Consider the following 17,583-nt stretch of genomic DNA (forward strand, 5'->3'; position numbering starts at 1 on the left):
TGTGTTCTTCCAGAAACAGCGCCTCACTTACCCCCAGGTGAAATATAATATTGCAACACAGTCTGATTCCTTTCAATGGAGCTGTGGTGCGCTACCAGGTATTGGACAGGTGTGGCGCTGTAACCATGTTGTTCTAGTCCTTTACATTTCCTTTAAATATGATGTTGAATGTCTCAGAGACTAAGCCCCAGCTGACTGAAGATCCAGGAGATGACGTGACCAGTAGATGACATTGACCAGGTCATGGACCATCACAATGAAACTTTTTGACAAGATTTCAACCTTCATAGCAACAGTACACAAATACGGCCAGGAGCAAGGTGACGGCCACCACCCCCGAGACCAGGCTATACTTCAATGGTTCGTGTCGTGACTCATCTCTGGTTGCCGTCCTCAGGTTGTTGGTAGGTGGTCTTGGTGTAGGTAAGCCATCTGTACAAAGAGACAGTCACTAATGAGAGAAGGCTTGTGGCTGTTCAGTGGTGGGCCAAGTGGACAGCGGGCTTAGGCCTCTCTTATCAAGACATGGGGTTTTTTTTGTTCGCCCGCCATTTTCTATGCAGTTTAATAACATCAGCTGAACTTTGATGACCCCCCATAACGTTTTATAGGGATCGGGGGTCCAAATTTTATCTAGGGGGGACTGTTTGCATAGGGATTATATAATTGAGCTCCATACTATAGGGAGAGGTCAGAATTTTTTTGGAGGGGGTTCACTGGCCCTAGTGACAATATTATCTACATTTGCCTTGTCTCCTACCTTGTTACTTACCTTGGATGATGAGTTTGAAGGTCAAGCTTCCCTCCATGTCCTCGTACTTAATGTAGCAAGTGTAGTCCCCTGCGTCCTTCTCTTGCACACTGACCAGTTGTAGGGGAGCTCTACCACGCTCTAGATCATTTTCCGGAATACCATACCCCGGGAAGTTACAACATGTGTCATTGGAGAAATACTTGGACACCCCATTTTTTGACCAATGGACGACCAGTATGGACAAGTCAATGGAATCCCCAATCCTGAAGAGGCAAGGCAGAGTCACGTTATCTCCCAGCTTGGCCATAAGATTCGTCTTTCCTTTGGTGTACACAAAAGTTTTTGTTTTGGTCGATTTGATTGAGGCAACAGCTACAGAAAAGAAAGGAAACCGATATGGTCAGACAGGAACGAAAACATGCAAATTCATCTCTGCTACGTCTGGAAACGTCAGTGACCTACCAAGAAAAAAGACTACGAAGCTGCAAATGAAAAAAGATCTGGACGTGGCCATGACACCCGTCTGTGGTAACCATCCAAAAAGACTAAGGAATGTAGCTGTACCAAGCTCTTATAGGCGGCAAGAACCTTCTTATCTCAAAGCCACAGTCGCCAGGGAGGGAGGAACAAGACCTTGTGCTATGTTTGATACCAAACCACACAGCCAAATAAAATGTTTTTGGATGTTTTTGGGGATTCATTAAAAAAAAACATAAAACCCCAGTCAACGGCTGTCCACACATGTTGGAAGAGGCAGGTGCTCCACAACTGAAGCGCTACGGGTGGGGACCACTGAACACAAATGTACTCATTTAATGAAAAATTCCAAAAATTCTAATGTTTTTGGATTCCACACAGTTCCATAGATCTAAGAGCAGCGGTCCTCCTCCTCCAGGGCAGATGGTTAGACTTACCTCTGCAGGAATTCGATCTAATACCTGACAATAATCTTTAGACAGCTCCTTTATCATCTACGCCCCGCACCCCCAGCCCTAATTCAGGTCTTACCGGCCATTTTTGGGGGAGGAGTTATGTTCAAGAGGCTGATCCTGGTGGCTGAAAAAGAAGCAGAGATAGGAGTCATTGGCCTGGTGATGGATGGTGGACATCTTCTTCTTGATATCTAGAGTGATGCCTGAGGACTCTATGTTAGGGCTAGATTCATAGGAGATATTTTTGGGGAGACTGTAGATGGGACATGTGAGGGACCACATAAACTCAGGGTAGATGTAGCCATGGTTGAACCCTATGACAGCAGTGCTACAAGACAGCAGCACCAAACCAAGGAGCCATCACCTTACCAAGACAACTTCCATGTTGAAGTTAACAAGTTACTATCATTGGCTAAAAGGAGGGTTGGAAGATCGACATGACCTAATTTCCTGCTAGATGGTCCTACCCATATGTCATTACATAACAGAGATAAGCGAATGTCCTTACGTTCTATAATGAGGGCGTAGACAATGGTTTGCATCACGCCGCCATATTCGACATCACACGTATAATTTCCAGCATCTTGCAGGGTAAAATTTGTCAAAAGCAGAGAGATGTTTCCCTGCATGAGCTGCTCCATAGACATCTTGGTCCAAAGGCTGTGAAATGTCAGATTGCCATTTTTATACTCCACCAGGGGGCGCCCATTGTGTTCCCAGCGCACTGACAGAAGGTCCATTCTCACGGGTGGGTTGACCACCTGCAGCGAGGTATTCATGAGGATATGGGTGGGAAAGCGGGAAGAGATTCCAGAGGCGTCTGCAGAGCTGGGGAAGGGGAGCACTGAAAAATTAGAAGGATACGTAATGAATTCAGAATGTCTTCATGGAAGGGTGTGTAAACTTTTGCAATGATTTTTACATTGTTCTGAAGTATCTATAATCGCCTGTTTTGTATATACAAGTATATAATAGATGAAGAGCCATCTGTTTCTATGTTTACAGACTACAAACCAACCCTTCGTAGTCCCGTCCTGTATACATCTGTTATTTCCTACCATTACCCGTTTCCTTGATAAACTGCAGAGAGAATCTGAATAATAAGTGAGATAAATATAGGGCCCTGGTCTGGGGGTCTTAGAAGGTCTTTTCTGGGGTCTGATATTAATTCAGATGGCTCATATTGATATGGGGGCCCCCTTACCTACCTGAAGAACAAGTGGCACCAGGATACACAAGAGTAGGAGGACCAGGGTACACTAGAGGAGGAAGAACAAACAGATCCCCTATACTCATTTTAGACCTCCAGACAAGACCCCCTTAATTTATTCTAACTACTCAGGCCCGGGTATACTTACCCTCCTTACTACTCAGGCCCGGGTATACTTACCCTCCTTACTACTCAGCCCCCAGGCCTGGCTATACTTACCCTCCTTACTACTCAGGCCCGGCTATACTTACCCTCCTTACTACTCAGGCCCGGCTATACTTACCCTCCTTACTACTCAGCACCCAGGCCTGGCTATACTTATCCTCCTTACTACTCAGGCCCGGCTATACTTACCCTCCTTACTACTCAGGCCCGGCTATACTTACCCTCCTTACTACTCAGCCCCCAGTCCCGTCTATACTTACCCTCCTTACTACTCAGGCCCGGCTATACTTACCCTCCTTACTACTCAGGCCCGGCTATACTTACTCTCCTTACTACTCAGCCCCCAGGCCAGGCCATACTTACTCTCCTTACTACTCAGCCCTCAGGCCCGGCTATACTTACCCTCCTTACTACTCAGCCCCCAGGCCAGGCCATACTTACTCTCCTTACTACTCAGCCCCCAGGCCCCGCTATACTTACCCTCCTTACTACTCAGCCCTCAGGCCCGGCTATACTTACTCTCCTTACTACTCAGCCCCCAGGCCCGACTATACTTACTCTCCTTACTACTCAGCCCCCTGGCCCGGCTATACTTACTCTCCTTACTACTCAGCCCCCAGGCCAGGCCATACTTACTCTCCTTACTACTCAGCCCCCAGGCCCGGCTATACTTACCCTCCTTACTACTCAGCCCTCAGGCCCGGCTATACTTACTCTCCTTACTACTCAGCCCCCAGGCCCGACTATACTTACTCTCCTTACTACTCAGCCTCCAGGCCCAGCTATACTTAGCCTCCTTACTACTCAGCCCCCAGGCCCATCTATACTTACCCTCCTTACTACTCAGGCCTGGCTATACTTACCCTCCTTACTACTCAGCCCCCAGGCCTGGCTATACTTACCCTCCTTACTACTCAGGCCCGGCTATACTTACCCTCCTTACTACTCAGGCCCGGCTATACTTACCCTCCTTACTACTCAGCACCCAGGCCTGGCTATACTTATCCTCCTTACTACTCAGGCCCGGCTATACTTACCCTCCTTACTACTCAGGCCCGGCTATACTTACCCTCCTTACTACTCAGCCCCCAGTCCCGTCTATACTTACCCTCCTTACTACTCAGGCCCGGCTATACTTACCCTCCTTACTACTCAGGCCCGGCTATACTTACTCTCCTTACTACTCAGCCCCCAGGCCAGGCCATACTTACTCTCCTTACTACTCAGCCCTCAGGCCCGGCTATACTTACCCTCCTTACTACTCAGCCCCCAGGCCAGGCCATACTTACTCTCCTTACTACTCAGCCCCCAGGCCCCGCTATACTTACCCTCCTTACTACTCAGCCCTCAGGCCCGGCTATACTTACTCTCCTTACTACTCAGCCCCCAGGCCCGACTATACTTACTCTCCTTACTACTCAGCCCCCTGGCCCGGCTATACTTACTCTCCTTACTACTCAGCCCCCAGGCCAGGCCATACTTACTCTCCTTACTACTCAGCCCCCAGGCCCGGCTATACTTACCCTCCTTACTACTCAGCCCTCAGGCCCGGCTATACTTACTCTCCTTACTACTCAGCCCCCAGGCCCGACTATACTTACTCTCCTTACTACTCAGCCTCCAGGCCCAGCTATACTTAGCCTCCTTACTACTCAGCCCCCAGGCCCATCTATACTTACCCTCCTTACTACTCAGGCCTGGCTATACTTACCCTCCTTACTACTCAGCCCTCAGGCCCAGCTATACTTACCCTCCTTACTACTCAGCCCTCAGGCCCAGCTATACTTGCCCTCCTTACTACTCAGCCCTCAGGCCCGGCTATACTTACCCTCCTTACTACTCAGCACCCAGGCCCGGCTATACTTACCCTCCTTACTACTCAGCCCCCAGGCCCATCTATACTTACCCTCCTTACTACTCAGGCCCGGCTATACTTACCCTCCTTACTACTCAGCCCTCAGGCCCGACTATACTTGCCCTCCTTACTACTCAGCCCCCAGGCCCGGCTATACTTACCCTCCTTACTACTCAGCACCCAGGCCCGGCTATACTTACCCTCCTTACTACTCAGCACCCAGGCCTGGCTATACTTACCCTCCTTACTACTCAGCACCCAGGCCCGGCTATACTTACCCTCCTTACTACTCAGCACCCAGGCCCGACTACTCATTCTCCTTACTACTCAGCCCCCAGGCCCGACTATACTTACTCTCCTTACTACTCAGCCCTCAATCCTGGCTATACTTACCCTCCTTACTACTCAGCCCCGACTATACTTACCCTCCTTACTACTCAGCCCCCAGCCCCGACTATACTTACCCTCCTTACTACTCAACACCCAGGCCCGGCTATACTTACCCTCCTTACTACTCAGACCCGGCTATACTTACCCTCCTTACTACTCAGCCCCCAGTCCTGACTATACTTACCCTCCTTACTACTCAGCCCCCTGGCCCGGCTATACTTACCCTCCTTACTACTCAGCCCTCAATCCTGGCTATACTTACCCTCCTTACTACTCAGCCCCGACTATACTTACCCTCCTTACTACTCAGGCCTGGCTATACTTACCCTCCTTACTACTCAGCCCCCAGCCCCGACTATACTTACCCTCCTTACTACTCAGCACCCAGGCCCGGGTATACTTACCCTCCTTACTACTCAACCCCTTGGCCCGGCTATATTTACTATGTTCACTACTCAGCCCCCTGGCCCGGCTATATTACTACATTCACTACTCAGCCCCTAGGCCCGTCTATACTTATCCTACTTACCACTCAACTTCCGGGCCCAGCAATACTTACCCTGTTCCGGTTTTAATGTTATAGCTAATATGCACTATATATACACATCACATAGGTGTGTCTGAGTACATGCTTGTGTATAACGTCCATGCTGCATGCTATATCTATGTGCCTTGTGTATAACATGTGAGTTGCTCTGTGTGCTCATGTGTCACTTATCAATCATCTTTCACTTACCGCCACATATCAGAATACTCAGCACAAAGACGGCGCAGCTCATGGTCACCGACAGCTGGCCGTGTAGTGTCCACTCTGCCCCTGGTCTGTCCATGTCGAGATCCTGGTTGCGAAGAGTCATCTCACTCCCCCTGCATCCCGTCATATATACCTTATCTAATCCTGACACCACAGACTTCCACAGAGATAAAAACGTCAACTTTCCCCTAATAGACAAACGTAGCAGAGTTGAATTGTTCGCGTTTCATCTGTGTACTGTGATATCCTATGTTCATGGGTCTAAGAGAGTGCCATCTCACCATCGGAGCATCACTAGGAGCAGATATAGTTCTTTGGCACCATTAGTGGTCAGATGGTATGGAAAACAAACTGGCACAAAAGTGGTATTGCAGGACATGTGAGATGAATGGCACCAGCTATTAAGATGTGCCACCCACAGTAGGACAACAGAGGAGCTAGGAAAGCTCCCGACTGCAGTGTAGTCGTAGTTGGGACCATATGGTATAAAAGCAGAAAATCTGGCAATGTGCTGTATGCACATCCTCCATATGCTGACCCGTGGCCCGTGTCTGCAGACCAAAGCCTGAGACATAACACCTGAGATAGCTACTAGGTGTGAGAGACTAATCCAAGATGAGGCAGGCCATGAAGTGTACACCACTGTGAGGAGGAAGCCATATTGAGACCATACCAGATCAGAGTGAACATAGAGGACAACTACCACCGGAGCATTTCTCACCAGCTAAGGGGTGAACCAGACCAAGGGGTTGAGAAGAACTTGAAAGAGAAGGAGATACAATCATCTCATCCTTTACCTCCATGTGAATTAAGTTTCCCTAGAGTCCTTCCACCATCCATGAGTTGGGGAACCACTGTAACAGCAAAATAGAAGTCATATCCTAAAGGGGCGCTCCAACCACCGTATTTGTTGAACCTGTTACAAACTTAGCTATTGGTTCATCAACTTGAGATTTTTTTCACTTTTGCAAACTCACAAAACCTGGTGTAAATTCTACCTGAAATCTACACCACTTCTTAGCTGGAGTAAATTTCAGATTGTGGAGCCATCTTGACACCTGGACCAGGCAGTGAACCATCAAAACATTTCCTTTCACAATAATCATCCTTTATTTACATTAAAATGAACACCATCCCTTTAAGAGACTGTGATGTGGCACAGAGTAATAGCAAGACCAACATACTCAAGTATATACAATACAAAGAAGACCATGGCCACCACCATCCTCTGATTTGCCCGTCGTGATTGAATGGACGGTCCAGGGTTAGAAAAACATGGCTGCTTTCTTCCAGAAACAGCACCACACCTGTCCACAGGTCACTGGTCAATAATGCTTAGCTGAAATGTTGGCCGATGGGCAGAATGCCACCATGTATCTCTAGTCCTTATATGATGAAGAATGATGTTGAGTGTCCCGGTAGACTGAAGATTGACATCCTGGAGATGACCTGACCAGTTGGTGACAAGATTTCAACCTTCAAAGCAAAAGTATACAAATACAACTAGGAAGCCGGTGACGGCCACCACCCCTGAGACCAGGCCATACTTCAGTGTCCTGTAATGTGGCACAGATTCCAGGACAATGGAATCATCTTTTCTTTTGGCTGCTAGCGCCTCCGCCATCTGTAAGTTTGGATGTTGTCGTCGTGAAGCCGACTTATCTGTATGAAGAGAAAGTCACAGATAAGAGCAAGATGGTATAAGTGGTGGGGAAAATGGGCAGTAGTCATAGGCCTATTTGCCCCACCCATAGGAAGACATAGACATTGTTATCCATGGTGGAGCATTGTCTTTTATGACTTCTAAAAGTTTAAGGTTTAAGTTTCCATTAGTGGTGAGGGGCCTGACCCACTGGGGCCACCAACAACACAAAGTTCTCCATGTTAATGGGGTGGTGGTGCATAGGTGTAGACCTGGACACGGCCATTGTGCTGTTCATTCTAAATATCTAAAATGGCTGAAGGAGTATCATTGAGTCAATCTCTTATACAAGGTCAGAACCTTCTTATCTCATAACCACAGTGACCAGGAAGGAAATAATAGAAGTTTCTACTGCATGAGATATCACACCTTGTGCTTGTGAAATAAAAACATTGTTGGTTGTTTTTTGGTGGGTTTATTGGCTACAATTTTTTTCCAACTATCTATTGGTCCAGGTATCATAATTGTCAACCTGTATATCTCCACCTTTGAAGAACCTACAACTCTCAATTTGCCTAGACAGTCTTTGGCTTTGCCACAAAGGCCAAAGGTTGAAGACCCCTGATATGTAGTATTATGAGACCATAAAAGTTTATTCTTGGAAAGTTTTATGGTTTTTTTAATTCCACAAAGCTCCATTGATCTATGGACAATAGAAGTCCTCTGAGTCAGAGAATTGATCTCTCTCTGAAGGAATCTTCAGCATCTACATCAACCCAACCAATCCTAATTCTGGTCTTACCGGACTTGTTCTGTGGAAGCGTCAAGTTAAGGATGCGGATCCTTGTGTCTGGGAAAAAACAACAGAGAAGATAAGATAATAATAACTGGTCTGAACTGAGACGTAAAAAAATAACCCAGAGTCTATAAGTATGACGGCCTAAAGATGGTGGGCTTCTTTATATCTATGGTGTTTGATCTTCGTATTTGACGCCCCTATATTAAGGTTCATCTCTTAGAGGGTTCCTTTAGAAGAGTATTTGGGGGGCCTAAAGAGTCATATTAAGGGTGGGTTCACATCTGCACCCATTCTCCGTTTTAGCCAATCTGGCGGGTTTCCGTCTTCTGCCCCGAGAAACTGGACAGGGGACGGAAACCCGGCGGTCAGTTTTCAAACCCATTCACTTGAATGGGTTTGCAAAGGGACCACCCATGTGCGTCTTTTGCCATTCCGCGGCAAAACCGTTTTTTTTAAACCAGACACAAAGTCCTGTATGTCCAACTTTGTGTCCAGTTAAAAATAACGGTTTCACGGTGGACAGGCAGAAGACGCACACGGCGGGCAGTTTGCAAACCTATTCAAGTGAATGGGTTTGAAAACTGACTGCCGGGTTTCCGTCACCTGTCCAGTTTCTAAACCGGAGACCGGGCGCAGATGTGAGCCCGCCCTAACTCAACATGGACGATGCCATGGAGTGCTATGAGAAAGCGGAGCTAAGGAAAGGAGAAATATTGTTATCAAGGCAACAACCATGTCAAAGGTGAGCAAAAGTGGGATTAGAATATCTAAGCCCTGCCCACTGGACTCCTTACTATCATAAAGAGTTCATAAAGTGGTCATATGAAATGATTCCTGCTAAAAGGTCCCACCCATCTGACCCTTTAAAAAGCAGAAGAGTCCAAAAAGTTTGGTTTTCATTCTGACACAGGATCCACCAATCACAAATGGTGATGTAACTATGGTGCACCTTCTTCCTCCTCCCTGCACAGGTCACAGAGCATGCCCACAGCACTCCCCTGTATAAGTCAATGCAATGCGTCATCTCTAGATTACAGGTTCCCATGGTTCAAATGGCTGCTGTAAAGTGCAACTCTAAATGCTGTTAACAGCAGCTTTAGCAAAATGGCCGCCCCGATAATCATATACATATAAAAAAATAAAAATCTAAAATCAGAAAGCAAAAAAACAGAGCAGGAAACAGGGAATATAACAGTTTCTTATAGGTGACAACCAATATGGCCGCCACGATCGCTCCCCACACAGACAGACGTCCTTACATTCTATAGTGAGGGAGTACAGGACGATATGCCGCTTGCCCCCATAGTGGATCACACACTTATAACTTCCGCTGTCCTTCGTTGTAAGGTTCCTCAAAATCAGAGTCAGGTTTCCCTGCTTGAGCCACTCCATAGACATCACGACTCGAGAGCTGTGAAATGTCAGGTTGCCATTTTTATATTCCACCAGGGGGCGCTTATTATGTTCCCAGTGAAATGATAGAAGGTCCATTATGACAGGAGGGTTATCCAGCTGTAAAGTGGCATTGAGAACGATATGCTGGGGAAGGCGAGAAGAGATTGCAGAGTCGTCTGCGCAGGAGGGCATGAGGAGGACTGAAAAAAATGGTGGATACAAAAATTCAAGATATTTTCTTACGACAGTGTGAATACATTTGCAATACTTTGTATTGCTCATTTGCATGAAACAAAAAATAATTAAAATGGCATGAAATAGTTTCTGGAATTTCCTACCCTTTTATGCAAACAGCTCCTATACAGATCTATGTGTCTACATGGTTACAGACAACATCCCTATGTAGTCTGATCCTGCAGTCAGGTGGTACTCCCTTCCACTGGTGTAACTAGGAATGGCTGGGCCCAAAGGTGAACATTTGATATGTACCCTTCCCCACCTTGTGTGTGGGGGGTTCGCGGGCCCGTGACCTTACTTACCGATCCCCTCTCCTGATTACAGCCGCATATGCGGCCGTGAGCAGGAGCGAGGTGGGTACGTAAACAGGTCTATTAATAAAAAAAAACATCAGTGTCCTGCTGGGCCCCCTAATGTCCCGCGCCCTGTGTCAGCCTCTACCGTTGCAGTAGTTACACTCCTGCTCCCTTCCATCTTCCCCCTCTTCTTGATGACCTACAGACAATAGGAGATGGGAAAGTATCCCGTGACTACAACATAAGTATCAACTTTTTGTTGGTAAAAATCTTGGCATTCAAGTCCCACCCCTGGGACCGTCCTTAACTTGCCTGGGACCTTGAGGCTGAGACCCCACTTTGTGGAAATGCAACTTTTTTTGTTGCAGATTTTGCTGTGGTTTTTTTTTTTTGGAGCCAAAGCCAGGAGTGGATTGAGCAGAAGGGAGAAGTATAAGCCCTTAATATATATTTCCCAATTTTTTGGCCGGATTTGATGGGGATTGTTACTGAAAATTTGGCAACTACGCTTCAGAATCAGACTACATAGGGCTTGTTTGTAGTCTGTAACCGTGTAGAGACAGATCTCTGCAGAGTAGCTGCGTACACAATACTGTGAATTTGTAAAGTTCCTCCATGTTCTATTCTAGGTGCATTGGATCAATTTAAGAATGTGAAGACAATTTTTCTGCAGATACAATTATCTGTGTCTTAGCTGTGTCCTCCTTAAGCTGCTATATGTCTTTAAGTGTCACATGTGAGTCTTTGGTCACTTACCGGCACATATCAGTAGCCTCAGTATATGGATTACGCAGGTCATTGTCATCGACAGCCGGCCGTGTAGTGTCCACTTTCCCCTCGGTCCGTGCATGTACAGATTCTGGCTGTGAAGAGTTGGCCCGCTCCCCTTGCCTCATTTGATATGGTTTCTCGCACCTTATCTAATGCGGACACTACAGACTGCCATACTGATAAAAACCTTCCACATAGCCGAATGTAGCAGAGCCCAAATCATTGTTGCATAATCCGTACATAGTTGTCTCGCTCAGCCAACAGTTTCCATAAAATGTATTTTATCTCTTGCGTTATCATAGGTTCCTATTCACACCACTGGATCCCCAGGAGAACACTCACTGGTTCCAACCTAGTACAATAAGTCATGGTGGAGAAGGAATCCTACTGAGATCCTCTTATTATATACTCACAAATATAAGTCTTTATCACATAGAAACACATGGCAAGTTACAACACCCGACCTGGGTTTGGCCCTTCTCTCAACTTTTTTCCAGGACTTGAAGCAGTTTTTTCCCTTGACTTGATCTTTACGAAGAAGAAATCAGCCATGTTTAATCCTCCACAACTCCTTGCGCATACACACAAAAACATTCTGTTTAATTCTTGATAGTGATGGTTCCGGGTGCTAAGGAGTTTAATCCACCTTAGTGTGGTTAGGGTAATCTCTGGGTCTCCTTGTTGTATGGACCAGATGGAAGCTGCAATCTCAATACTGATGCCAGTTCTTATGGGCCCCCCTAAGGCTCCTGGGCCCTGGTGTGACTGCACCCCTTCAAGTTACACCTCTTGTGACTGTAGAAGCATGGGAGGGGAGCACAAAGAGAAAAGAATGGGAATGGAAGGAGTCAGGGGCCTAACTATCGGAGTAGCCGCGGTAGCAGCTGCCACAGGGCCCGGAACATTAATAGGTCATTACCGGCTGGAGTTACTCCAGCCAGTAAAGGGCCCTATTTACTTACCTCTCCTGGATGCAGGTAGGCTTCAGGAGTACTTGTGTGACGTCCCTGACGTCACATGGCCAGGGCCTGCGTCCTTATACGTCGCGATGCAGGCCCAGGTCAGGGTTCGCACTGGAGCCAGGGATAGGTAAGTGACAGTGTTTTTTATGTTTGTATCCTCCCCTGGATCTCCGATTATTATACTCAGGGGTCTGAAAAGACCCCCGAGTGTAATAATTGTTCATGGGTGTCCAAAATGGGGCATAATACTGTGTGCAGGGGCCACTATGGGGGATAATACTGTGTGCAGGGGCCACTATGGGGGATAATACTGTGAGCAAGGGACCACTATGGGGCATAATACTGTGTGCAGGGGCCACTATGGGGGATAATACTGTGTGCAGGGGCCACTATGGAGGATAATACTGTGTGCAGGGGCCACTATGGGGGATAATACTGTGTGCAGAGGCCACTATGGGGCATAATACTGTGTGCAGGGGCCACTATGGGGGATAATTCTGTGTGCAGGGGCCACTATGGGGGATAATACTGTGTGCAGGGGCCACTATGGGGGATAATACTGTGTGCAGGGGCCACTATGGGGCATAATACTGTGTGCAGGGGCCACTATGGGGGATAATACTGTGTGCAGGGGCCACTATGGGGGATAGTAGTGCGTACAGGAATCCTGGGGGGAAGTTTGGTCTGTCAGGGTCTTCAGCTGCAGTCCTATGTAACGCCACAGATAACACAGTGATAACTCTCTGAGTACAGATAATGTAGTAGACGTCACCTGCAGTCCTATGTAACACCACAGATAACACAGTGATAACTCTCTGAGTACAGATAATGTAGTAGATGTCACCTGCAGTCCTATGTAACACCACAGATAACACAGTGATAACTCTCTGAGTACAGATAATGTAGTAGACGTCACCTGCAGTCCTATGTAACACCACAGATAACACAGTGATAACTCTCTATATACAGATAATGTAGTAGATGTCACCTGCAGTCCTATGTAACACCACAGATAACACAGTGATAACTCTCTATATACAGATAATGTAGTAGATGTCACCTGCAGTCCTATGTAACACCACAGATAACACAGTGATAACTCTCTGAGTACAGATAATGTAGTAGATGTCACCTGCAGTCCTATGTAACACCACAGATAACACAGTGATAACTCTCTGAGTACAGATAATGTAGTAGATGTCACCTGCAGTCCTATGTAACACCACAGATAACACAGTGATAACTCTCCGAGTACAGGTAATGTAGTAGATGTCACCTGCAGTCCTATGTAACACCACAGATAACACAGTGATAACTCTCCGAGTACAGGTAATGTAGTAGATGTCACCTGCAGTCCTATGTAACACCACAGATAACACAGTGATAACTCTCTGAGTACAGATAATGTAGTAGATGTCACCTGCAGTCCTATGTAACACCACAGATAACACAGTGATAACTCTCTGAGTACAGATAATGTAGTAGATGTCACCTGCAGTCCTATGTAACGCTGACCATAAACATTAGAGTACCGCACAGATATACGGTAATACTACACGGCGATGTGTTTCTCAGCTACATCACACGCCTCCTACTAATCTCATCTTCTTGGATTCCTGTCATTGTCTTCTCCTCTCCCTGTGATAAGTGAACATGGCGGCCGTGTATTATAGCGGTATAATAATACAGTATACGTCTCTCACATACAGTCACTACACACAGAGATGGTGATTTTTTTTATTATTTGTACTTTATTGCATAAATTTACACCCTTGCAGTGGAGCAGCAAAGCAAAGATGATGACGTGCAATAGAAGGGTTGTCACCCAGCTTTCCTAGAGTCCTGAATTAAAAATTGGCTAAAGTAAGCAAAGATAGGCCCTATTATGAGCTCTGCTTAAAAATGGATCCATACAAGCAGGGGATCCAGAAGCCATCGCTAATGCTAATGTGAACAGGGCCTACTGGGAAAACAGTAAGTTTCCCATAGCAACCAATGCCAGTGCGGCTTTTATCGGTTTGCCGTGGAAAAATGAAAGCTGTTCTCTGATTGGTTGCTGCAGACAACTTGAAAGATATAGAAAGCGCCAAGCAGAGAAACGCCGAGATATGGGCCGAATCAGTGACCGTGTTTCTTGTCCTGCTTGGGGCCGCAGCTCTGGGTCACCTCGGACAGTTTGCCTTCCACTTTGCTGATCCAGTCGATGACCTTATCCAGCTTCTTGTCCAGGACGGTCTCGCAGGAGCTCAGCACGGCATCTGCGTCGGCTTCTTTGTCAGTCGAAGTTACTGCAAAGTGGAAAATAATCCAAAAAAATCAGGGGGTCTAGTGTGAGATACAGTCCTATGAAAAAGTTTGGCCACCCCTATTAATCTTAATCATTTTTAGTTCTAAATATTTTGGTATTTGCAACAGCCATTTCAGTTTGATATATCTAATAACTGATGGACACAGTAATATTTCAGGATTGAAATGAGGTTTATTGTACTAACAGAAAATGTGCAATATGCATTAAACCAAAATTTGACCGGTGCAAAAGTATGGGCACCTCAACAGAAAAGTGACATTAATATTTAGTACATCCTCCTTTTGCAAAGATAACAGCCTCTAGTCGCTTCCTGTAGCTTTTAATCAGTTCCTGGATCCTGGATAAAGGTATTTTGGACAAACAATTCGCGTTCAGTTAAGTTAGATGGTCGCCGAGCATGGACAGCCCGCTTCAAATCATCCCACAGATGTTCAATGATATTCAGGTCTGGGGACTGGGATGGCCATTCCAGAACATTGTAATTGTTCCTCTGCATGAATGCCTGAGGATTTGGAGCGGTGTTTTGGATCATTGTCTTGCTGAAATATCCATCCCCGGCGTAACTTCAACTTCATCACTGATTCTTGAACATTATTCTCAAGAATCTGCTGATACTGAGTGGAATCCATGCGACCCTCAACTTTAACAAGATTCCCGATGCCGGCATTGGCCACACAGCCCCAAAGCATGATGGAGCCTCCACCAAATTTTACAGTGGGTAGCATGTGTTTTTCTTGGAATGCTGTTTCTTTTTGGACGCCATGCATAACGCCTTTTTTTATAACCAAACAACTCAATTTGTGTTTCCAAAATGAAGCTGCCTTGTCCAAATGTGCTTTTTCATACCTCAGGCAACTCTATTTGTGGCGTACGTGCAGAAACGGCTTCTTTCTCATCACTCTCCCATACAGCTTCTATTTGTGCAAAGTGCGCTGTATAGTTGACCGATGCACAGTGACACCATCTGCAGCAAGATGATGCTGTAGCTCTTTGGAGGTGGTCTGTGGATTGTCCTTGACTGTTCTCACCATTCTTCTTCTCTGTCTTTCTGATATTTTTCTTGGCCTGCCACTTCTGGGCTTAACAAGAACTGTCCTGTGGTCTTCCATTTCCTTACTATGTTCCTCACAGTGGAAACTGACAGGTTAAATCTCTGAGACAACGTTTTGTATCCTTCCCCTGAACAACTATGTTGAACAATCTTTGTTTTCAGATCATTTGAGAGCGGGCTGTCCATGTTCGGCGACCATCAAACTTAACTGAACTTGAATTGTTTTGTAGAAAGAAATGGTCCAAAATACCTTCATCCAGGATCCAGGAACTGATTAAAAGCTACAGGAAGCGACTAGAGGCTGTTATCTTTGCAAAAGGAGGATGTACTAAATATTAATGTCACTTTTCTGTTGAGGTGCCCATATTTTTGCACCGGTCAAATTTTGGTTTAATGCATATTGCGCATTTTCTGTTAGTACAATAAACCTCATTTCAATCCTGAAATATTACTGTGTCCATCAGTTATTAGATATATCAAACTGAAATGGCTGATGCAAACACCAAAATATTTAGAACTAAAAATGATTAAGATTAATAGGGGTGCCCAAACTTTTTCATAGGACTGTATGTACTGAAGGGTCTGGTCTGGGGTCTGTATGTGTTTATGAGGTTTGGTCTGGGGTCTGTATTTGTTTATGAGGTTTGGTCTGGGGTCTGTATTTCTTTATGAGGTTTGGTCTGGGGTCTGTATTTGTTTATGAGGTTTGGTCTGGGGTCTGTATTTGTTTATGAGGTTTGGTCTGGGGTCTGTATTTGTTTATGAGGTTTGGTCTGGGGTCTGTATTTGTTTATGAGGTTTGGTCTGGGGTCTGTATTTGTTTAGGTGGTCCGCTCTGCATTCTGTGTTTGTTTAGGGGTCCGTCTGCGGTCGGTAGGTGCTTATGTGGTCTGGGGTCTGTATTTGTTTATGAGGTTTGGTCTGGGGTCTGTATTTGTTTATGAGGTTTGGTCTGGGGTCTGTATGTGTTTAGGTGGTCTGGGGTCTGTATGTGTTTATGAGGTTTGGTCTGGGGTCTGTATTTGTTTATGGGGTTTGGTCTGGGGTCTGTATGTGTTTAGGTGGTCTGGGGTCTGTATGTGTTTATGAGGTTTGGTCTGGGATCTGTATTTCTTTATGAGGTTTGGTCTGGGGTCTGTATTTGTTTATGAGGTTTGGTCTGGGGTCTGTATTTGTTTATGAGGTTTGGTCTGGGGTCTGTATTTGTTTATGAGGTTTGGTCTGGGGTCTGTATTTGTTTATGAGGTTTGGTCTGGGGTCTGTATTTGTTTAGGTGGTCCGCTCTGCATTCTGTGTTTGTTTAGCGGTCTGTCTGAGGTCGGTATGTGTTTATGTGGTCTGGGGTCTGTATTTGTTTATGAGGTTTGGTCTGGGGTCTGTATTTGTTTATGGGGTTTGGTCTGGGGTCTGTATGTGTTTATGAGGTTTGCTCTGGGGTCTGTATTTGTTTATGAGGTTTGCTCTGGGGTCTGTATTTGTTTATGAGGTTTGGTCTGGGGTCTGTATTTGTTCATGGGGTTTTCTCTGGGGTCTGTATTTGTTTATGAGGTTTTCTCTGGGGTCTGTATTTTTTTAGGTGGTCTGCTTTGCATTCTGTGTTTGTTTAGGGGTCTATCTGGGGTCGGTAGGTGTTTATGTGGTCTGGGGTCTGTATTTGTTCATGGGGTTTGCTCTGGGGTCGGGATGTGTTTAGGTGGTCTGCCCTACGTTCTGTGTTTGTTTAGGGGGAATACACGTGTAAAAATAAGACTCCCATTGACTTCAATGACATTTTTTACACGCGAGGTGTTTTTTGACGCGTTTTTTTTACACGTGTAAAATATGTAATTGAAGTCAATGAGAGGGAGCCTGCACACGGAGTTTACGCTCGCTCATTCTGAATGTAAAACTCGTTCAGAGTGAGCGCGTAAAAATACAGATCCTATTGACTTGAATGGGTGCCAGCATACGCACGTATCACATTGAAAGTAATAGGTAAAAAAGCCTCCCATTGATTTCAATAGGGAGCGCGCGTATGCCGGCACCCATTCAAGTCAATGGGATCTGTTTTTTACGCCACTCA

The 17,583-nt window shown here is 45.9% G+C and overlaps 2 protein-coding genes across 2 annotated transcripts; both read right to left on the bottom strand.

The window, feature by feature from the left end:
• Positions 1–242: 242 nt before the first annotated feature.
• Positions 243–6,210, bottom strand: LOC142217474 (hepatitis A virus cellular receptor 2 homolog). Its single transcript, XM_075285727.1, has 5 exons — positions 6,043–6,210; positions 2,195–2,530; positions 1,763–1,810; positions 773–1,126; positions 243–432 (listed from the first exon to the last, which is right to left on the bottom strand). The coding sequence occupies exons 1-5, from the start codon at positions 6,185–6,187 to the stop codon at positions 278–280; spliced, it is 1,038 nt and encodes a 345-aa protein (XP_075141828.1). The 5' UTR covers positions 6,188–6,210; the 3' UTR covers positions 243–277.
• A 963-nt stretch (positions 6,211–7,173) lies between these two features.
• LOC142216407 (uncharacterized) lies at positions 7,174–11,367 on the bottom strand. The gene is made up of 4 exons (XM_075284208.1): positions 11,186–11,367; positions 9,761–10,096; positions 8,505–8,552; positions 7,174–7,722 (listed from the first exon to the last, which is right to left on the bottom strand). Exons 1-4 carry the CDS (start codon positions 11,277–11,279, stop codon positions 7,532–7,534), a joined length of 669 nt encoding a protein of 222 aa, XP_075140309.1. The 5' UTR covers positions 11,280–11,367; the 3' UTR covers positions 7,174–7,531.
• Between the last annotated feature and the right edge of the window lie 6,216 nt (positions 11,368–17,583).

This window comes from Leptodactylus fuscus, chromosome 8, assembly GCF_031893055.1.
Source record: "Leptodactylus fuscus isolate aLepFus1 chromosome 8, aLepFus1.hap2, whole genome shotgun sequence".
Taxonomy (NCBI): domain Eukaryota; kingdom Metazoa; phylum Chordata; class Amphibia; order Anura; family Leptodactylidae; genus Leptodactylus; species Leptodactylus fuscus.